The following is a 23,278-nucleotide window of genomic DNA, read 5'->3' on the forward strand; positions in this document are numbered from 1 at the left end:
TTATTTCCAAAAGAAACGTGTCAATGTCCGGCTACGGGAACCTGTTATCACATTTTGGCAGCGCGAATCAAAATTGGGGACAATATTACAGAGACAAAGAAAAATGTTAATCTTAAACAACTCTCAAAAAATAATTTGAAACGTAATGATAAAAAATCAGGAAGGAAAAACCGCGACCGAACGATTATGACAAAGATGTCATACCAGCTCCTGATTTTGCCGCTGCCTTGGAAAATGAGGTAAGTGAGGAAGCAAGTAAGGCTAAAAAAAATCAAACTGGAAGAAAGAGAACTTCATGACGGTAAAAATGATTCTGATAAAAAATGGGTTTATTCTCTTAAATTACCTCATAAAGAAACTATTTTAGATCCCGGGGATGGATTTGCTCTGATATCATGAACCAAACTCTACAGATTATCTCCAATCAGTTTCATCATATTAATGGTGTTCAAATGACAAATCTTGCTCCAATTTTCGACATTTAATCAAATTCATGGAAATGTAATAAGCAATTTCAATCTACTTCACCGCCACCAGTGCAAATACATGACACGGGTAGGGATCATTGGGTTCTATCTTTGGAGTCTAAAGACAACGAGGTTTGTATTTTGGATAGCTTAAGTAATATGAAAAACTACACTCTTAATACACCAGTACTTGAAATTCAGTTGTCATTAATTTACGGGAGGGCAAAAACGTCTATTCCTATAAAATTTTTTTAGATATTCAACAGCAAGAAAATGGTAACGATTGTGGTTTATTTGCCATTGCAAATTTAGTGGAAATTTGTTATAATGAAAATTGTTTTGAGAGCAAAACATATTTCAAAACCGAGTGTATAAGGGAACATCTAATTCAGTGTATAGAAAACGGTTCATTTTACTAAATTTCCACAAAATAATAATTTTGTTTCTAATGACACTAAAACATAAAATTGTTAAAATTCAATGTTGTTGTTTATGTGCTCTCCCGGATTGGGTGGATGCAATGGTAGGGTGTGGTTTTAAAGTGGGGAGAAAATGTTGTGATGTTTGGAAGCATTCAAAGTGTGCAAATGTTTCACCAGATTGTAATGAATGATTGTGTACTGAACATTATCGTGGGGAAAAAAATCAAATTCAAATACTATGTTGAGTTTTTTATTACAATTTTATCATTGATTTAATTACAGAAGAGTAAGTCCACTTCACGGTTATGAATTTCACACTTCGTAATTAGGTCAACACCTGTTGCTGATTACCAACTCCTCGATTTCGACATGAAAATGTGCCTATTTTTATCCGTTCCAGCATGGTTTTCATATACTTACCATTAACAAAATGCAAAAAACCATATATATTTAAAAAGGTCTTGCCCCGTAGATTTCGGGATATTTATCCGAATAATATAATATAAATTGTTTTACGAGATATTAAAGAGTATACAATACATACCCCTTCACGACGCCTCCATATTTTCACAACATTTACTCATTCCGGCAGGATTTTCATGTATTAGAAATCATCTAAATGCTATGAATTTGTTATGTTCTGAAAGTATTTGCCCTATAGATTGTGTGAAAGTTTACCGAATAAGAAAATATTAGATATTTTAGGAGATATAAAGAAATATGTGGCACTGACTACACTTGGATCACCGCTACACCGGCAGGATTTTCATAGTCTTATCGATAACAAAATGTTAATATCTTATCAAATTCTGAAAGGCGTTGCCCCATAGATTATGGATTGTTTTTACTGAATAAAAATATGATGAGTATTAGCGGAGATATAGGTACTTTTTTGAGTACCACTACCTCCATTCCGGACTCATTCTGGCCTTTAGTCTTGCCCCGAGATTCGCTCATTACCGACTAGGCGGGATCGGGATCGGGAAGATCGCAGATCAATTTAGGTACAAATCTATTAGTATCTATTAGTTTGAAGATTTTATTTTCATAAAAAAATGTCTTTTTAAAAACTTACAAATTCATTCAACACTATATCAGCAACTCTGGTTCGGGTACTACATCGCTAACATTCTTCCATTCCCCCTCTCGTCTGACACTATGTAAAGTACGCGTACTGTGTCACCATGTGTGTGGTTGTGCCTGCTTGTCTGTAATTTTCTTTGTCTGCCACCAACTTGTGAGAATATCGGATGCAGCCTGATCTATAACTGCCGTTTTACTTCTAACGAATCGCCCATGTATGTTTCTGGACTGCTGTAGAATAGACTAAATGCGACATCGTACAGTGTGCGTCTTCGAGCTCGAGTTTGTTTACAATCGTAACGTCATCATGAATGTCGTAAAATGAGAAAAAAAATTAAAAAAATTGTCATGTTTTAATTAATTTTTGTTAGTTTATTAACTTACTGACAAACAAAAACAGATATTAATGTTCTATTTTGTGCATAGGAAATAAAACACACGCATCCTCATATTTACGTAAAATTACCACAAGAATACATCCTTAAGTAAGGTTAACAATGAATGATTACAATTATGCAACAGACATAGCCTATAAACCCCTTTCCTTACAGTGACAAGGCAATGTTATATTACACATAATATAATGTTATGAAGTATGATATTACATCATGAATATGAGTTACCGTACCTAAACTGGATTCCTAAACTACATAAAAACACTTACAAACAAAGATACTTTGCTGGATCAAGTAAGGTTTCTACCAAGCCCCTATATATCGAATCGATATGACGCCATAAAATGGCTGAAATACTGCCAAAACGGCATAAATCCCCAATCAATCAATCAATCGAATCGATATATGAATGAAAGTTATAATTGTTGATAGACAAAACGTCGTCAGTATCTCTAAATGTCGAATTGAAGGCCACAGCAAGAATGTTTTCTTCTCACGTAGAAGTTTTTGAATAAATTCTGCTTCATATGAATATAGAAATAAGTCAGCTAACAAAGGAGCACATTTCTTGACCATGGGAATTCCAACAGACTATTGGAAGACCTGATCACCAAAGACCACGAAGATATTGTCAATGAGCAACTCTAGCATATTTTTACTTCAACTTCAGAGTACTTGTTGGTGGAATCAGAGTGGTATTAAAACAAACCAATTTTTGGAAGACTGATCACTAGATATGAATATTTGTGTTTTCCATTTTTGTTGAAGAAGCAAATGTCTATGATGTCACAAAGTCTAGTCTTTAATTTAAGGTAAGGAATGGTCGTGTATAATGTTGAAAAGTCATACGTTTTAATGTTATTGATTTGGAAAAAGTTTTGCGATTTCAAGTTCATTAAAAGTTCTTTAGAATTTTTAGAATCCACATTTGATTAACACCACTTCTGGCATATGTAGTCGCACAGTACGTTTGAAGTTTCTCCTTCACAGCTGCTAATATTTTCGTGAGGAGCAAAGATAAAGGCTTGGCAGAACACTTACTGGATCCAGCAATGTATCTTTGTTTGTAAAGGTTTTTATCTATGAAATTTAGGCATCTAGCATAGATACGGTAACTCATCCGACCCATTGACCGGGATATTAAATGTGTCTAAACCTGAAGCATGGTTTTGAAGAATTTCATCTTTTGAAAGGGCAGTCGGAGTATAAGTACGATTACCAAAAGTGGAATTAATGCCAAAATACAGTTGTAATAATAAGCCTTACAAACAAAGATAATGTTGTTACAAGCTTTGTCAACTGGAACCAAAATATATTACTCATATAACCTATGTTATTCTTTTATCACTTCTGCTTTACCAAACACAGAAGGATAGATGGTACGTACTTTTGCTTTGATGTGTCTAATGCGGGATTTTAATATTCCTCTTATACTTTTAAACCATTCTGACAATGAGCAACGTTCTTTTTCATATTTAGCCCATCGTCTGGCATAATCTTCGACAGAATTCATAATAGAGATGAAGTTATGTCGTTAATTGACAGACCGAGGCTCTCTATATTTAGGACCTTTTTAGAATAAATGATTTGAGGTCTTCATTTTTATCTATTAACATCACCAGTAATGATATGTCCAGCTGGACTATAGTTGAAAGAAGATGAAGAACAAGAAAACGTAGGTGGATTAAGTATAAAATACTCTATATCTAGGCACTGCAAAGTTTGTTTATAATCATAAAGTTTGGATGTAATAGTAGAAGTGTATTTGTAGGAAATACTAGCTGTCAACTTGAACTTGAAATATGTTGGAATACAAGACGGAACTCTTTTATGACGTAGAACTATAAATCCATTTATTTTAGTCAGACTTAAACATATTTTATTTTTGAGGATTATTTCAGAAACACTATTCCGCAATTCTACCGGAAATAAGTTAGCAAATACACGAAGAAAGGTTAGACAAAAGTTGTGACAAAATATTAAATTTTTTTAAGATTCAGAAGCTATGGAAAATAGTTAATTTGTAGAAAAACGATATGCTAAAAGAAAGACCAACAAGGGCGAAAAAGAAGGGAGCTGAAGTTAGTAGAAATGGACGAACAAATAATGCTGTGGAAGGCCAGGACCAGTTGAAGTTCAAGAGCAGACGACAATGGAAACATAAAAAAATGGATTTGAGGAAAATTAGATGCACCACCCAGGCCCAGGAATGAACCATCGGGATTTCACATGGAGGATCCCAGAGAATCCGTTTGAGGTATAAATGACATAGATATACGAAACATGGTCAACAGTTGCAATAATATCATTATACTTAATGTTTCACAAGAAATAAAAAAAAAAATAGTAAGTGGTAAGTATGAAGAATTGGCAAAACTGTTGATCAATTTTAATGTGCCACAGAAACAAACAATTGTAATGGTGCATGGGGAACTACAAACATCCCAGACAAATTCTAAAAATTGAACAGTGGACGGATGCATTTATAATATTTTGTAGAATTTATTTAGAAGCACATCCTGCAAAAACTTCAGAAATTTTGAAATACATGAATGATGTAAGGTTAGCAGCATCTAAGTCAGGAAATCCTGGATTTAAAGAGTATGGCCAACAATTCAGATTAAAAATGGCAAAGAACCCTACATAACCATAGGTAGAAGCCGATTCGAAATTATGGTTGATGTTTGTTTTACCTGCTGTTAAAACTATGTCTGATTCTTTAATTTACTAGAGTCAGAATAAAAAATGCTACCATTACAACTACCAAGGTCCATGCTTCAGATCACCCTGTGCATATGTACATGTATGTATCAAGTGCGGGAGCCAAAATCCGAGTATCATTTGTCAATTAAAAAACATCAGCACACAAGAGGAAGGTTTTAGTAATTTTCGTAGACAAGAAAATTACAGGTATTCAAGGGGTCAGTACCAAAACACAAGAGGAAGAGGAAGGGGTCTCAATTCAGAGGTCAAAGGGGGACTTTTTATTGTCTGGAAGCTTGGGACCACCCCTATAAAAATAGACGATTTAGAATCATTGTTGAACAATCATCCTCAAAAACATAGCTTTAGAACCTTTGCAAGGATTCAAATTTGGATTCAGATTAGGATACAAAGGGCCAAGAATAGGGAGAGAATCAGATGATCTTGCATCATATAACACACCCTGAAAATGCAAAAGAAAAAATAGATAATGAAGTTGAAAAGGAAGAATAGGAGGACCATATTCAAAGAAACCAATATCAAATTAAAAAATATCGCCAATAAACATTGTACCAAAAAAGCGAGGGAATGTGGCGATTAATTACACATCTATCTTTTCCAGAAAATAATAGTGTTAATCACTACATAGATTCCCAAGAATGTACAGTAGCTTATACATCATTAGATCAGGTTTTAGAAACAGTAGCTAGGTTGGGCCCAGGGACATTGTTGGCTAAGATGGATATCAAATTCGTATTTAGACTAATGATAATCCATCCTGGTGATTTTGATTTGCTAGGTCTCAAATTCTAAGAACAATATTACATTGACAAATGTTTACAAATTGGTTGTGCAATGTTATGTAAACAATTTGGAAAGTTTTCAACATTTTTACACTGGCAACTCCAAATACAGACATGTATCGACACAGTTTATCATTATCTGAGTGATTTCTTATTTATTAGACACTCAACAATGCTTTATGTTTAATGGAATAGTTCCAGAAATTGTGCAGTTTGGAGAGTGTACCGTTAGCAAATGAAAAAACAGTAGGACCATCTACAAAAATTATATGTTTAGGTTTATAAATAAAAACGGTTGATATGGTTGTGAAAGTTCTTCAAGAAAAGGTAAAACAGTTGAAATCTATGCCAAACATGGTCCTCATTAAAACTTCATTACAATTACAAGAAGCAGAAAGCATAGATGGAAGTTTAAATGTTTTCAGCAAAGGTGTACCAAATGCAAGAACATTCAACAGGAGGTTTTATTATGCTACTTGAGGGGTGACAAAAGCCCACCATCATATCAAAATTACAAGTGAGTTCAGGGAAGAAGTTAAAACTTGGTCACTTTTTTAGAACAGTTCATCGGTGTCAGACTCTTGCATGAGAGTGAATGGCTGAGTAATGAAAATATGAAATTGTTTACAGATAGTACAAGCAATCCAGATTTGAGATGCGGTGCCTATAGGGAAGGAAAATGGGTTTTCTGGCCTTGACCAACAGAATGGGAATTTGATAAGAAATGTCAGTTTTGGAGCTGGTGCCTATTATATTAGCTATTTGTATATGGGGTGGAATGTTGTTTAAGAACAAAAGGATGATAATGTACATTGACAATAATAAAATGGTGTAAATTATTAACAAACATTAAAAAAAACAACCCAGTGTTCTTTATACGAAAGTTGGTCCTTATACTGTTAAAAAACAATATAGTATTCAAGGCAAAACAGATAGTAGGTACACAAAATAGTGTAACGTGCTAATGTCGAAAAATAAGGCAGATGTTATATTTAAAGTTTATTTACAAATATACACATATTTACACACAACATTTATATTGAACAACTTCAAATACTTGAAGTTCAATATACACATCAGTCCATCTGCTTACGGAGCAGAACTGACTTTCATCTGTATTAAACTCCAATACAGAACTGACTCAAACTTGGACATGCCCCTCAAACTTCAAGGTTCCCAGCCAAAATCATAAAGCACCGATAATGGCTAACCTTAATCAGGAATATAAACAATGAACCCTTATATTTCCATGAGAACATCGGCGACGACTAGTGTAGGACGCTGACAGACATATCCCGTTACCCATTGTGATAACAGTATAGAGCAATAAATGCTGAACATGCATACAAGATAAACAAATAAACAGAATTAGTGAAACTCCAAATTGCTCCCTCCTTCAAAGACATGTGCCCACACATGTTATTTACATTCGAAATCAAATGGGCTATGCCCGCACAGGTTATTTGCAAATTAAAATTGACAGTTTTCTCAATGTACATTCTCAGTTAATTACACTGTCACTTTATAAATCCAATCGTTCCACAGGACGGCGGATTCGTTTACCGCAACCGTATTCTGCATCAATTCCTGCTTCGCAATCGTCATTATAACTCGCATTGTCAATAGAACGTACCTCGTCATCATCACCAGACTGCTGATCGCTTGACGGCTGCCACGCGTCACTTTCGCCATAAAATGGTTTTAATCGGTTGTAATGCACAACACGCGGTCTGGAATTTGGTGTCTTTTGGATTCGGTACACAAGATCACTAATTGACGTAACTACGCGATAAGGTCCGTCCCAATTAGATTGCAATTTTGGGCTAACACCGATTTTGCGTTTAGGATAAAAAAGCCACACGAGGTCACTACTTATATACGGGTTAAATTTCACAGAATAATCGTATCCGGGCTTCTGTTTATCACTTGCACTTTTAATATGTTGTCTAGCCGATTCATGCACTTTGCACATTTTGTCCTTCAAGTCTGCAACATATTCAGGCACACTGTTTGTTTCTTCTTGAGGAATACTTCCGTACATGAAATCCACAGGTAAAAGTACTTCCCGACCTAACATCATCAAATTCGGGGAATATGACGTTGATTCCTGGTCAGCACTCCTATATGCCATCATTGTCATAGGGAGAATTTCATCCCAGTCTCTTTGATCTTTAGACACTAATGTTGCAAGCATATTTCCAACCGTTTTATTGAAACGCTCAATCATTCCGTCAGATTGGGGGTGTAAATCTGTAGTTCGAGTCTTCTCCATTCCTAGTAGTTTTGACATCGAGATGAATAGTCCAGATTCAAAATTTCTTCCCTGGTCGGAATGAATAAGTAAAGGGACCCCAAAACGACAAATGAACTCATCAACGAGCTTCCTGGCCTCAGTCTCAGCCTCTTGATCTGGGATCGCGTATGCCTCAGTCCATTTAGTAAAATAATCTCCCACAACAAGAATGTATTTGTTTCCGCGTTCTGTTACAGGTAAGGGACCCATGATATCCAGGGCTACCCTCTCCATTGGAGCTCCCACATTGTAGATCTTCATAGGGGCCATGTAGGATTTAGATGGACTCTTCCTTGCCGAACACTGTTCACATTTACGACACCAGTCCTTTACATTAGATCTAGACTTGCTCAAGTCTCTATGTTTAATAATCAGTGCTCTCTTTAATACTTTTCCATGTTTGGCATTATCAAAAGTATTAAAGAGAGCACTGATTATTAAACATAGACTTGAGCAAGTCTAGACGCTGACAGACATATCCCGTTACCCATTGTGATAACAATATAGAGCAATAAATGCTGAGCATGCATACAAGATAAACAAATAAACATAATTAGTGAAACTCCAAAATTATGACAATAGTATAGCAGATGCACTGTGACGTAAACAATTTAAATTTTCCTTTTTCTTAATGCATTGGAATTGGATTTGATTTCAATTCTTTTTTCTATAAAACCATATCCATTAATTCTAATATGAATCCATAAACTTCTTCTGCTATATAAGAGTAACCCAGTCAACAACAGCATCGTGTCTCATCTATGCACAGATGCATGCTGTAAAATAATGGATGACCTCCAAAAACCTTTAATTTAGAGTGTTTAATTGATCAAATCTCGTCCACTTCTGCTTCTACTTAGATATTTTATTGAAAGTAGACATTAACGGCAAACTGACAACTCAATTGTATGATAAACGGGATGATTTCAGTTTCTCCATCGTCAACTTCCCATATTTATGTAGCAATAATCCATTATCACCTGCATATGGTAGTTATATCTCTCAACTGATTCGATAAGCAAGAGCTTGTTCTGCGTATAGTCAGTTTTTAAATCACCCGTGACATTTACACCTGATGCCAAGCGTTTGGCGATGGAACTGCCACTACCTGTTTTAATGACTTAGGTTTGTTGCGGCCGCGGGATTCGAATACCGCATGCGGGGCAACCGCTCAAACGTTTAGACCACCGCAGCAGTTGATGATGGTCTTCATGTAAGTGGAAAACGTTAGACAATATCAACGCGAAACGGAACGGAAAACGGAGCAGAATTTAAAAATTAGAATGATGGACGTAGCTAATACTTTATTATGATTAAAATCAAAATTTTGGTAATTTGTTTTCAAGCGGTAAAACAATTTTATAATAAAATTATGCATCATAAATTGATTAAGCGAAGTTAAACGTTTGTATAAGAATTTACAAAGCGTTTTACAAGAATTGAAATGTCGGCATTGACGAATGTGTTAGCGAGCAGCGACACCTATGGGTAGGGAATGGAAAGAGCACACGTACTTTATAGGAACCCCCCCCCCCCACCACCACCACCGGGGTGTCAAAACGTCATTAACGCACATTTACATAATACCGTGTATGTGTATACTTACAACAGGGAATGTGGAATGTATATAACAACGACAATTGATGATCTTATTAAGTCAGCAAGTTAAACATCTTGTGTTTGATATATACTTTTTAAGTAACAGAGACTTTGTGACTGCAGCACTTCAATCCCAAATTGGAAGGACTTCTAGCTCTTCTAGCTCTTTATTTCTAAACTAAATACTTGTATCGTAATATTTAGATTAATAATGAGATGACCTTTTTAATGCCATTCAAGCATAAATTGTCTGTTAGTCTAATAGCTATTTCATATCTGTTAATTCTTCATACTATGAATCGTAAACTTCACTTTAGTTTTCATTAGTTCTTTTTCAAACTTTCTTTCGCGCTGTATCTCTTCGGGTTCAACACAAATCCGCAGGATGTTGGTAAATGTACGAAGGCATAGTTTGGTCCCCACCCCGCCACTCCTTGATGACCAAAAACGAGTGATCAAGGAGTGGCGGGGGCAGGGACCAGATTAACGAAGGCAAAGCTTTTATACACACCCGACTCGTTCGCTTAAAACTTTGATGTGATACATAAATACATACACATATTATACCAGGTGTAGAACTAAATTACGAATAAAAGCAAGTTCGATTTAAGAAGGCTATGTTTGGGGAAAATCGCGGAAAAAATTGGGGGGGGGGTATTCATCTCGCTGTGACCTTCAATTCGACGTTTAGATATATCGATGACGTTTTGTCTATTAACAATGATAGCTTTCATTCATATGTCGATTTGATATATCCCTGTGAGCTCGAAATAAAGGACACCACAGAGTCGTCCACTTCTGTTTCATACTTAGATATTTTATTGAAAGTAGATATTAACGGCAAACTAACAACTCAACTGTATGACAAACGGGATGATTTCAGCTTCTCCATCGTCAACTTCCCACATTTATGTAGCAATATTCCATTATCACCTGCATATGGTGTTTATATATCTCAACTGATTCGATATGCAAGAGCTTGTTCTGGGTATAGTCAGTTTTTAAATCGAGGTAAGCTACTGACAAACAAGTTGATGGTACAGGGATTTCAACAGTCTCGATTGAAGTCAGCATTTCGCAAATTCTATGGTCGTTATAACGATCTAGTTCGTCAATACAACCTTGCATTGGGTCAAATGCTGTCTGACGTGTTTCATACCGATTGTTAAGCCGTTCTTGGCACACTGATTTTGACTGCGGATAACTCCGTTTACCTGATCAGGATATGGGGCTCACGGCAGGTGTGACCGGTCAACAGGGGATGCTTACTCCTCCTAGGTACCTGATCCCACCTCTGGTGTGTCCAGGGGTCCGTGTTTGCCCAACTATCTATTTGGTATTGCTTGCAGGAGTTATGAGATTGATCACTGTTCGTTATCTTCACCTTGCATATAACATATTTAATTCAAGTCTTTTTTCAGTATGATTATTGTTTTTAATTTTTTTTTTGAATTTATTAATATTTTCATGGTAAGTTACTGCTTTTAAAATACATATGCATTAGTATGAAGTATATGAAACGGTGAATTCTGTGGATGACTTCTCACTCTCTGTAATTTCTGCTTTCCTTGATCATGATAAACCTTTTATTTTGCAAAAATGCTGACATCCTTACAACATTATTGCATACAATATTTTCCATTCCGTTCCGTCTTCCATTTCGTTTTCCGTTCCACGTTTTAGCAACACCATATCAACCAACCAACAACAAAAAAATCATTCAATTTCTTCTAATCCCTTCGTTTCTTCAATTTCAAAGATATGTTGTGCAATCTCAGCCTAAGATTTATACAGTGAAGTTGTGTGTGTGTGTGTGTGTGTGTGTGTGTGTGTGTGTGTGTGTGTGTGTGTGTGTAGTGGGGATGGGATGGGGATAGTCCAGAGCATGTGAAAATTGTAATAAACCGGCCAAATAAAAGAAAGCTACATGTACATGTATATTCTCAAACATTACTGGGAAAATGCTTGAATGCAGGATTTTTCTCCAATTAACATTGGGACCGGTCGCGGTTCTCAGAGGTAGAACGCTCGCTTAGTAACTGAGAAGTCGTGAGTTCAAGCCCCGCTCGTAACATGGCCGCGTCAAAAGTAAGACATAAACATAAATAATGAGTGTTCCATTAAAAGTAAGACATAAACATAAATAATGAGTGTTCCATTAAAAGTAAGACATAAACATAAATAATGAGTGTTCCATTAAAAGTAAGACATAAATAATGAGTGCTCCATTAAAAGTAAGATGTAAACATAAATAATGAGTGCTCCTTTGCCAAACGCTTGGCATTTAAAAGTGAGAATCACGGGTATTTCGGATATGACCTTAAAAACGGAGGACCCATGTCACCAGTGGCGGATTTAAGGGAGGGGCGCAGCCCTCCCCCCTAAAATTTTCAAATTTAAGGTAAATCGCGGTATCTTGTTTAGAAAAATGTACTAAACGATAAAAGATGCAATAATTTCTTCTACTCCCGGAGAAATAAATGACAAAATCTTTTAATTTCTTGAATTACTTTATCGGGAGAACTTAATTTTTTTTTTCGAAAAACCCTTACAATTTGCGTCATTTTATTAATTTTACCTTATGAAAAATCATGGAAATTAGTACAAATGACTAAATAGGAGGCATATTTCAAAAATATGTTTATATGAAATTTATATTTATATGAAATCTGTAAAATCCAGGAGCTTCCGGGGGTATCGCCCCCTGCCCCAGGGATTCCCACTGGACCCACTGGGGACCTCAAGGCGGCCCCCAGCCTCATAAAGTGGCGCCCCCCGTAACCACAATTCCTGGATCCGCCCCTGGTCACGGCAGACGTTAAAGAACTCTCATTACTACGGTCTCGAAGGCTAAGTATAGGTATAATTTTCTACAGCTAGTAACGTCTCAATATAATGAATTTTTTAAATAATAGAACGTAAAACAAACAAACATAACGAAGTAATTAACCTTGAACATCTGACGGGCTTGGATTACATACAGTCCCCCTCCCATTAACCCGCAGTATGTGTGATGTTATGGTATGATACATTTATAAAAGTCAATCTAAACCACGTTTGCTGTCTTTTAATGATGTTTGCAAATAACCTCGGTTTATGGTTCATGCACACTTTCTGGTTCCCCTGTAAGAACATGTAACCTTTGTGCATTTGTTTTTTCTTTGTTTATATACCTTTAGAAAAAACATCCAAAATGCATGAATATAACACTGTACACTAGGGCGCGGGACTGTATTACTAGGAACTTAAAAACAACAGAGCACCACTAAAAACCTATGCATTTGCAGAAGCGTGTGTTGTGAATCGTCTTTTCCCCTGTATATATAGTCTGTTAAACCGGTCACACCCGCCGTGAGCCCTATCTCTTGATCAGGTAAACGGAGTAATCCGTAGTCAAAATCCCCCATCCAAAAAACCCCTACAAAAACAAACAAACGGCCTAACATTCGGTGTGAAACAAGTCAGAAAGCATTCCACTCAACGATAGATTGTATTGGCATGCAATTTAATATAACGACCATAGAATTTGCGAAATGCTGATTTTGAACAGGACTGTCAAAACTCTTGTAACATCAACTTCTTTGACAGTAGCTATCTTGATTTAAAAATTGTTCATACGCAGATCAAGCTCTTGCATATCGATATCGAATCAGTTGAGAAGTATAAACACCATGTGATGGTGATAATGGAATATTGCTACATGAAAGATGAAGATAACGAACAGTGATCAATCTCTTAACTCCTATATTAAAGCAATACAAAAGAAAGAGTCGGGCAAATACGGAACCCTGGATCTTCCAGAGGTGGGATCAGGTGCCTGGGAGGAGTAAGCATCCCCTGTCGACCGGTCACACCCACCGTGAGCCCTATATCTTGATCAGGGGAAGATGACAGTGGAGAAAATGAAATCATCCCGTTTGTCATAAAGTTGAGTTGTTAGTTTGCCGTGAATATAAAAATTCAATACAATAAGTACGAAGCTGATGTGGAGGACTCTGGTGTCATTTATGTCAAGTTCACAGGGATATATCAAATCGACATATCAAGAAAAGGGATTGCTGTTGATAGATAAAACTTTGTATTTAAAAGTAAAGTTGAAAGCCATGGTAAGGAATATTTTCTTCTCATGAAAAGGTGAAGATAATGAACAAGTGATCCCAAACCACCTATAAGGGATACTAAATAGAGAGATGGGCAAACACAAACTCCTGGATACATCATAGGTGGGATCAGGTGCCTAGAAGGAGCAGGCATCCCCATGTGTAAAAGCTTTGAATAAAATATGCTTCATAAGAAAAACAGGTCAGCTAACACAGGAGCACTATTCGTGCCCATGTGAATTCCAACAGAATGTATGTAATTCTCATTATGGATTATTTGAGCTGTGTTTTATATATTACGTTGGCACAATTTGCTACAAGAGTATGCACAATGCAACTTGAATTCAGTGCAACTCCAAAGTTCTTCAAGAAACTTTTTAAATTGATATTTTGGGATCCCATGATGTAGGCATTGTTTTACTATGCCTAAAACATTGCTGGTGTTACCACAGCAAATAAAAGACAATAAAAACAATTTGGTGTTATAATTTGTAGTTTATAATTCAATTCCATCACAATTTTGAACTTCAACACTCATGACTGAATGTCCTGTAAAAAGAATGAAATTTGTTAATTCTGTACTCACTGAAAGACAACATCGTTCAATGAATAATATGTTTAAACTTTTCTCATTAATTAAATCGACTATGTGAATTTATATTGATTATGAAAGTGTTTTCTGTGCAAATTCTCTGTGCAAAAAGTGTTATGAACAACTTGCTGACAATCTGTAAAATTAATGATCAATCTAGAAACAGCAAGCGTTATCAATCGTCTTATACCTTGTTTATGCTTTTTTCTTGCATAAAAGTTGATATTGGCTAGTGCATGGTGCATCGGCCCAAACGAGTTTTCCTTTATGTTCAAAAACACAACCACAATCTTCATTGCGTCCTCCGTCGTTGGGTTCCCCTTTATTCCAAGCATTATACGTCAACAACTTGCCAGAGGAGGACCACCTCCACTCTCCTTCCTTTGATTTGTCTGCGGCATCGATCCAAGCAACTTTTTTCAAACCTATAGAATAATGGTAAATGTTAACACCGCTGTTAATGATGATACATTTCAACATAATAATATAATTACATGTAGCTCAGAAATTTTACATTGGGGAGAGGGGCTAGAATTAGAAATAAGTTTTCATTATGTCACCAGTGTCATGATATTCTATTCTGATAGTTGAATAAAAATGTATGAAAATACCTGTAAATGTCTTATAAAGCCATCGATTTTCACTCTCTGATGTTACGTCAGCCAAATTTGCCTGAAGTGCTTTGCATGCGCTCTAATGTTGATAGATAAAAAAAACTACATATATATTACATATAATGAAAATGTAAGTATTGTAATGAAAATTGCTATGATGATGTAAATGATGCAATCAGGGTCAATCAAGTCTTGTCAATGATTAGCTATTCTTTGTGTGCTGTACATTGTTTCAAACGTTTAAGAGACTAGTATATGATTAAGCAGAATTGAGCGAGGTATAATTAGAAGGCACTTCTGCGTATTTGAGTTAGTCTGCTGGTAGACGGAGAAGAGAGAGGATCGCATCTCACATTCAGATTTTAGGTAAGGTTTAAATTGTCTCATATACGTGACCTCAAATTACTGCGGATGGACCATTTGAGACATTATTCCTTCAGAAGATATCCCGGGAGCAAAAGCTCAAATAAATAAAGGGCTGGGACATGTAGTTTGAAACAGTGGCTGAACCACTAGTGATTAGACCAAACAAGGAATAGTTAGAAGAGAATGATACGATAAATCAATAAGAAAAAAATCATAGTGTTTGGTTCAAATGGGTTATTATTGTTTAGAATTATAGATTAATGCAATCATTTAGAAACGTAGGTAACATTTAAGAAAAATTATTTGAGCCTATATTCCTCGATACAGTACATGCTAGAAAAAATTCTTGTCGCATTTTAGGTATTTTACGTAGATTACATCTTAAAGATGTGAAGGCGAATACTTGGATTTATATTTATTACAAACATGAGGAACCATGTTTCGACTGATAAGCTTAACAGTCACTTTTGTTGTTCACAAGAATGTCTGAAACGCTCTCTATATATCAGGGCTAAAATATGCACTTCCTGATGAGTTTTGTACAATGTTATATATCAAATGATGTAATATTTTCAGCTTTACAACATTACTTATCAGTTTTGAAAAAACCCAACACAGAATAAATTAATCATTGAAAAGGTTTACATAATCAGGCTTTACCTTTGCTGAATCCCAGTTCTTTTTGCCCGACAGAAGCCTATAACAGTTTCCTGAGAATTTTTTCCAGTCCTTGGGGCATTCCCTGTCATACACTGTATAGTATTGTAATGATATTCACTTGTATAAGTTTCCAACTGATTGCTTAGCATTCATTCGCTTATTAAATCAAGTTAACAAGATTATTAAGTATGAAAAATGAAGATAATGAACAGTGATAATATACCTTATAATATATATATGTAGAATTTTATTGTAAGAATGAAATACGGATATAACTTACAGTGACCAATCTCATAATCCCACGAGGAATACAAAATAAATAGATGGGCAAACCCGGAACTCTGAACATATGAGAGGTTGGATCGGGTGTCTAAGAGAATTAAGCATCCCCTATATACCGGTTACACCTGCCGTGAGCCCATGTCTTGATCAGGTAAACAGAGTTATCTGTAGTCAAAATCAGTGTATCAAGAACGGCTTAACAATCGGTATGAAACACGTCAAACAGCATTTGACCCAATGATAGGTTGTATTGGCAAACTAGATCGTTATAATGAGCATAGCAATTGCGAAATGATGACTTTAAACGAGACTGTTGAAACCCCTCACCATTAACTTGTTTGTCAGTAGCCTGCCTCGATTTTAAAAGTGATCATATGCAGAACAAGCTTTTGAGTATCTAATCAGTTGAGAGGTATAAACACCATATGCAGGTGATAATGGATTATTGCTCTATAATATGGAAATATGACGATGGGAAAACTGAAATCATCCCATTTGTCCTGAAGTTGTGTTATTAGTTTGCCTATAATATCCATTTTCCATAAAATATATAAGTACGAAACGGATGTGGAGGACTCCGTGGTGTCTTTTGGTTCGAATTCACAGGTATATGTCTAATCATCATATGAATGAAAAATTATTATTGTTAATAGATAAAACATCGTAGATATACTGTAAAAGTGGTTATCTACACATGGGGGACCTTTACACTAATTTTAAAAAGCGGTCATGTAATAAGCGCGTAAATTTTCCTCACGTGTATAGTTATAGATATTTCATACCTTATATATTATAATCAGTTACCACGTATTTTTACTAATGTTGGACGTGGAAAATGCGTAAATAACAACTTTTGAGTTGAAGGACACAATAGGAACTTTTTTCTTCTCATGTAGAAGGTTTTGGATAAAGTCTGCTTCATGAGAATATAAAAACAGGTCAGCTAAAAAAGGAGCATAATTCGTGCCCATGTGAATTCAAAAAGATTGTTGATAGACCTGATCACCAAAGACTACGAAGATGTTGTCAGTGGGAAATATCATTTTCATCTTGATTTCTTTTGAATATTTTCAAATTCATACATTACCTTCTGCAAATGACGAGCATCCTGAATGTGTACATATGGTTTTCACCTTTGTTTCAAAATGCGTTTCCTTCAAGATAACAAACATGATAAGGAAAACAAATTTGATGTTTACCGCTAACAACCATAACTATGTCATCATAAAATATTGTTAGAACAGTTTTTGCAATTGAATATCATTTGAAACTAGAACGTAAACAAAATGAAACAACGTTGAAAATTACCGTTAGTAAATAACCATTTGCTTTGGCGGATGTTTGAAACCCGGCATGAACACCATAAAGTTTCTTCTGGAAGACAGCAAAATCCACAGATTTTCCCAACAGGGATTTAGCGTCCGTTTGAAGAACAATGGATGCAATGTAAAGGCAAAACAGAGAAAACATCATCTTTGAATATAACTACGAATTTCTAAAAGGCAAGAGATTTGTTAAACACTCTGATGCCTAAAGACTTTTATGTAGTTGGCATTGGTTATTAAATAGAGGAATTGCGTGACAACGTGAACAGGTGATATTGATTGTGGTTTGATTGTGTGTTTGCATGTGTCTAAAATTACTGAAGGAGGGCAAATGAAAGTGATGTGATTTTGTTTATTTCGCTGGTGTTTTTGGTCACAAATAGTTGTTCAGATATGGGCTACCAAGTTTGGTTTGGGTGCATGTAAAAAAAAACCTCCCAAATATTCAACACGCAAGTTCCGAGTTACCCAAAAGTTATTTCCCTTTGTCGAACTCTTTCGCATTTTATGACGTATGGTGGGTCACAATGTATACATTATATCGTAGACTGGAATTGTACATAACGATTACGTACGATTAATGTGATTTAACCACTAGAAGTTAAATCCATTTATCAAAGTGATACGGAGCTTTTATTTTTTTTTATTACTGTGCTATATCCCGGCATCCCAAGGGCACTACCCCGGTTTCTTAGAGTCATCCACGTCACGATTTTCGGGATATTAGCCGAACATAGCAAAAAATGTGACGTCATACACACAGTCGTCTGCAAACAAATTCAAGGTAAGACGTGTTTGAGATTTCTCCGCTGAAAATTTATAACACTCAATTATTCGTTTAAAAGATTTTCTTTACGATTTTCTCGTACGATGTGGTAGCATTCGTAAAAGGTAATCGTACTATTTAAACTCTCTGATGGCCACAGAATTTGCAGATTTCACTCGGATTTAACTTTTCATTTTTTGGCGTCTACACGTGACTCAAATCTTCAACTTCCAATTTTCCCATCCCGCGACATATAGGTCATTGATTAATTTCATTATTAGTTTCTTGTTTTTGTATTTGCATTACTCAACGAGCAATATTGACAATGCCAAAGAGGAAGAACCAACAAGCCACGCCAGCAGTTAAGTCGAGGAGGCGCCCTAAGGGTACTGATGGGTCGGACAACGCTACCTTAGTTCCCGCCCCAAGTCAACTAGCAAGAGAACCATCAAACACGGGGCCCCAGATCCCAACAACGCCATTTACCAACGAGCAATTGCTTCAGGTGTCGCAAGCCGTGGCAGACATCATATCCAGGCAGTCTCAATGCATGCCCATAGAGCCCCTCCTGCCAAGCATGCCTGCGGATGAGCCAAGTACAGGTACAGAACCTGAGATATTTTCTAGTAACTATCTTGCTCAAACGCAGAGTTATGACAATGATTTGGGGCACATGGTGCCAAATAGATTGAAACACAAAATTGTAAATGGGGAATATATAAATTTGGGGCTGTTGGTTGAAAATTCTGAGGGGGTTGATCCCAACGATGACACTAAATATTTTTCCATGAAAGAGGGTAGCCTTACTTTGGCCTCTAAGTCCAAAGCCAAGGTCATAACCGATATACAGGTTTGGACTGATGCTTTCCTCATATATGCGTCAATATATGCTTCAGTACATCCTGAGAGCATGGCCCAACTATTTAAATATATCCATACCATTAGGCTGGGGGCAAGTAGAGTTAAGACCTTAGGATGGCGCGATTATGATGTTCAATTTAGGTTGAAGAAGGAGGCTAACCCTTCCCTTTCATTTGCTGTTGTTGACCAAGAGCTATGGCTCCTGTACATGTACAGTACAACAACCACCCAGTCTTCCTACAGCCAGGCATCGCTCCTAAAGTGTTATGATTTTAATTACAAGGGGCAATGTAGCAAATATCGGTGCCAATATAAACACCAATGCATATCATGTTCACAAAATCACCCCTACATTAGGCATAGAACATCCTCAGGCACCAGTTTAAATTTTAGGTCTGGTGATATGCAAGCAACTTGGCGACCTCAGCAACCCAAGCTCAACTAGTAGAGCCCCTCATGACCAGTCATTTAGACCTCACTAATATCGCAACAAGCCCAGTCAAGGTGCGCATGTTGAGCAAATTATTGACCAATTACCCACTCGGTTCGGTGGCTTTAGAATTGTAGCAAGGTTTTACTTATGGGTTTAAGCTTTGTTATCAAGGACCACGTGTTGCCACTGATTGTAAAAATCTTAAATCCATGGCTGGTTTAAATTATCAAGCGATTCAATTAGTTGTTAAGGAGATTTCATTGGGTAGAGTTTCAGGCTCATTTGACCACCCCCCTCTGCAGAACCTTAGGTTATCCCCAGTGGGCATGGTGCCAAAGAAGGGGGGTTCTTATAGATTAATTCACCATTTATCCCATCCCCCTGGAAATAGTATCAACGATCATATAGATAAAAGTATTGTTCCGTGAAATACTCATCTTTTGACGAAGCATTAGACATGCTCGCAAGGTTGGGTCCAGGAGCCCTAGTAGAATGTCTAGATATAAAAAATGCATTTAGGTTGTTGCCAGTCCACAAACTCGATTTTCAATTATTGGGCTTCAAAATTAAGGGAATGATATTTGTGGATAAGTGTCTACCTTTCGGATCTTCAGTGAGCTTCGCAAAATTTGAGAATTTTCAACATTTTTAGAGTGGGCACTTAAGCAGCAAGCCAATAGCCTTGATGTGGTGCATTATCTAGACGACTTTCTAATGGCAGGTAGAGAGGGTACTGAAGATTGCGCGAGGCTAATGTCAATTTTCTGTTCCATCTGTTCCAATCTTGGGGTCCCATTGGCTCACGAAAAAACTGTTGGTCCTACCAACAACTTAGTCTTTCTCGGTTTAGAAATCGACACTGCCAATATGACAATCAGAATACCCCTGGACAAATTGCAACAGCTTAAGACTCAGTTACTATGCATACTATCGAAACGCAAAGTCACGCTGAAAGAGCTCCAAGCCCTTACAAGTTTGTTGAATTTTGTATTAGGGCCATTCCATCTGGTAGGGCTTTCGTTAGAAGGCTATTATAGTATATTATGCTACTTGTGGACTGTCAAGACCACATCACAAGCGCAGGGTCAGTTTAGAAATGAGGACAGCCATTGAAATTTGGCTAATGTTTTTAGAGTGCTTTAATGGAGTTACATCATAGAAAACAGTAGATTGGACAAATGATTTTGAATTGGAGTTGTTTACTGATAGTGCAGGAAGTGTGCAATTAGGTTGTGGTGCTATATTAGGCCAGCAATGGGCATTTATGCGCTGGCCAGCTCAGTGGGAAGGGTAAGAAATTATTAAAGATATTACTTTTCTGGAGTTAGTACCAATAACTATAGCTTTCGATATTTGGGGCAAGAAACTAGCTGGCAGGCGAGTAATCCTTCATACGGATAATCTAGCCCTTGTATCCATTCTCAATTCCAAAAGATCCAAATCAAAAAGGGTCAGGCATTTGCTGAGGAAGTTAGTTCTCCAAGGGTTGGTGTACAATATTCAGTTTAAGGCGTCCCATATCGCAGGCCAGCATAATGTTAAAGCTGATTCTCTTTCTCGACAGCAATGGTCACGTTTCCGGGCCATCTTCTCGGACTCAGAGGAACAACCAATAGCAATTCCCCAGTCTTTTCTGCAATTTATCTACAACGAAGATCTCAAGAGCTCTTGAGTTACTCCATTTCCGACAATACTAGGAAGTTGTATGACATGGCACTGAATGTTTTTAACATATTTCGTAAGGCTTACTACCACGAAGAAAAGTGGCCTCCTCATTCCCACGAATTAGTAAATTTCGTGTCGTACCTATCATATAAGCAATTTTTTCTCAACACAATTAAATGTTACATATCTGGGTTATCATATTTTTGCAAGCTACACAATATCCATGATTCAACTCAATCGTTTTTACTCAGAAAAGTCCTGGTCGGATTGACCCGTAAAAACCCGCGTGCTGACGACAGGAAACCACTTACATTGTATATCTTGTCGAGTATACTTCGCTTGCTGCCTACAATTTGCAAATCCCCATATGAATCTGCGCTATTCTCGGCCATATTCACAACCGCTTTCTTCGGGTATTTCAGAATGGGAGAACTGGTTCAAAATTCAGTGCATGACCCTGGCCATGCTATCCAAGCTAGGGACGTAATCTACCTAGAACACAATAATACAGTCCCCATTTTCCTCAGACACTCAAAGACTGACCAGGTGGGAAAGGGGGTAACTATAACGCTATCCTCTACGCTTCAGTCTACATGCCCAGTGCGCACTATGCTATCATTCATGCATTTAAGACCCAAAATCCCAGGACCATTTTTTGTCACCTCTCGGGCAGACCAGTGACTAGATACCAAGTAGCGTCTGTTTTTAACATGGCTATAAGTAATTTAGGATTAGACACCCGATTATACAAAACCCATTCCTTCCGCATCGGGGCAGCTTCCTTTGCTTGGGTCATGGGAACTAGCGAACAAGATATTGCTAGTAAGGGCCGGTGGAAATCTCATTGTTTATTCAAGTACATTAGGAAATAAGGTTCACTATGTTGTAGTGCCTCGAGCTCAGGAGGGGGGGGGTCTAAAGTATAATGATTAAGAAATACAAAATATTCACATTGTAGGTCCAAAAAAATTTTCATTCTTCATTTGGTGCCAACCTAGAGTTAGCCCGCCATAATGCTACCATATTTTGGCAAGGCAAAGGGGGCATGAGACTGGAAGAGATTTACCCTAAAGTTAGGACACTACTGAAGGTAGAAGATGCTCCTCACATGCTATTTATACATTATGGGGGCAACAACATCCCAATGGACAAAGGGGCGAAATCAGCTGACTTGCGTTTCAGGCTAAAGGCTGTGTTGAAAAAATTAACAGCATTACTACCATTAACAATATTGATTTGGTCTCAGATACTGTCACGCCTTCAATGGAGGGGGGAATAAACCAAGCTGCCATGGAAATAATAAGAATTCGTGTAAACAGCCATGTGGCTACTTGTATGCTTAGATCAGGAGGGAAGTACATCAGGTATCCAGAGTTACATCGCGTCAACACGGGCATGTTCTTTAAGGATAAAGTCCACCTTTCCGACATGGGCAATAACTTGTTTTTGTTTAGATTGCAACAGGCATTGCAAGCCTTTTTTAAGGATAATTCCGTTCAGGTCTCCCCGAGACTTGGCGAAAACGGGCCATGGCTGCGCTATAACTGATTGAACATTCTTTTAGTCATAGTTTTTTATTTTCCTACATTTATATTGACCATTTATAGACTATTGAAGGTCTATGATTTCTGTATTGACAATTAGTATCACCTAGTCATTTATGGCGTTATTGATTGACTTGATGAATTTTCACCCAGTACTCGATTGACATGGATATTAATTGGTGTTGAAGGTGGCAGGGGGGTTAAAATTTAAAGCCAAATATGGGCTAGAGTGATTATTCAGTATTGCCTTATCGTGTCAAGCACACTTTGATAGTTATTCGTAACTGTGTGGTATTGTACGGGTT

General features: G+C 36.9%; 1 protein-coding gene across 3 annotated transcripts in view; it reads right to left on the minus strand.

The window, feature by feature from the left end:
* LOC125646994 (CD209 antigen-like protein C) overlaps nt 1-23,278 on the minus strand; it is a 36,480-nt gene that overhangs the window by 6,817 nt on the left and 6,385 nt on the right. For 2 of the 3 annotated variants that reach the window (XM_056141018.1, XM_056141016.1), the window contains exons 3-8: nt 17,688-17,753; nt 17,467-17,533; nt 16,098-16,189; nt 15,069-15,150; nt 14,648-14,882; nt 14,341-14,414 (exon numbers count right to left, since the gene is read on the minus strand). In XM_056141018.1, coding sequence (XP_055996993.1) covers nt 14,653-14,882; nt 15,069-15,150; nt 16,098-16,189; nt 17,467-17,533; nt 17,688-17,753 — 537 coding nt within the window. In that variant the 3' untranslated portion in view covers nt 14,341-14,414; nt 14,648-14,652. Of the gene's footprint in view, nt 1-14,340; nt 14,415-14,647; nt 14,883-15,068; nt 15,151-16,097; nt 16,190-17,466; nt 17,534-17,687; nt 17,754-23,278 lie in introns of those variants that run through there. The other variant, XM_056141017.1, reaches the window with a different exon arrangement.

Source organism: Ostrea edulis, chromosome 6 (assembly GCF_947568905.1).
Source record: "Ostrea edulis chromosome 6, xbOstEdul1.1, whole genome shotgun sequence".
NCBI lineage: Eukaryota > Metazoa > Mollusca > Bivalvia > Ostreida > Ostreidae > Ostrea > Ostrea edulis.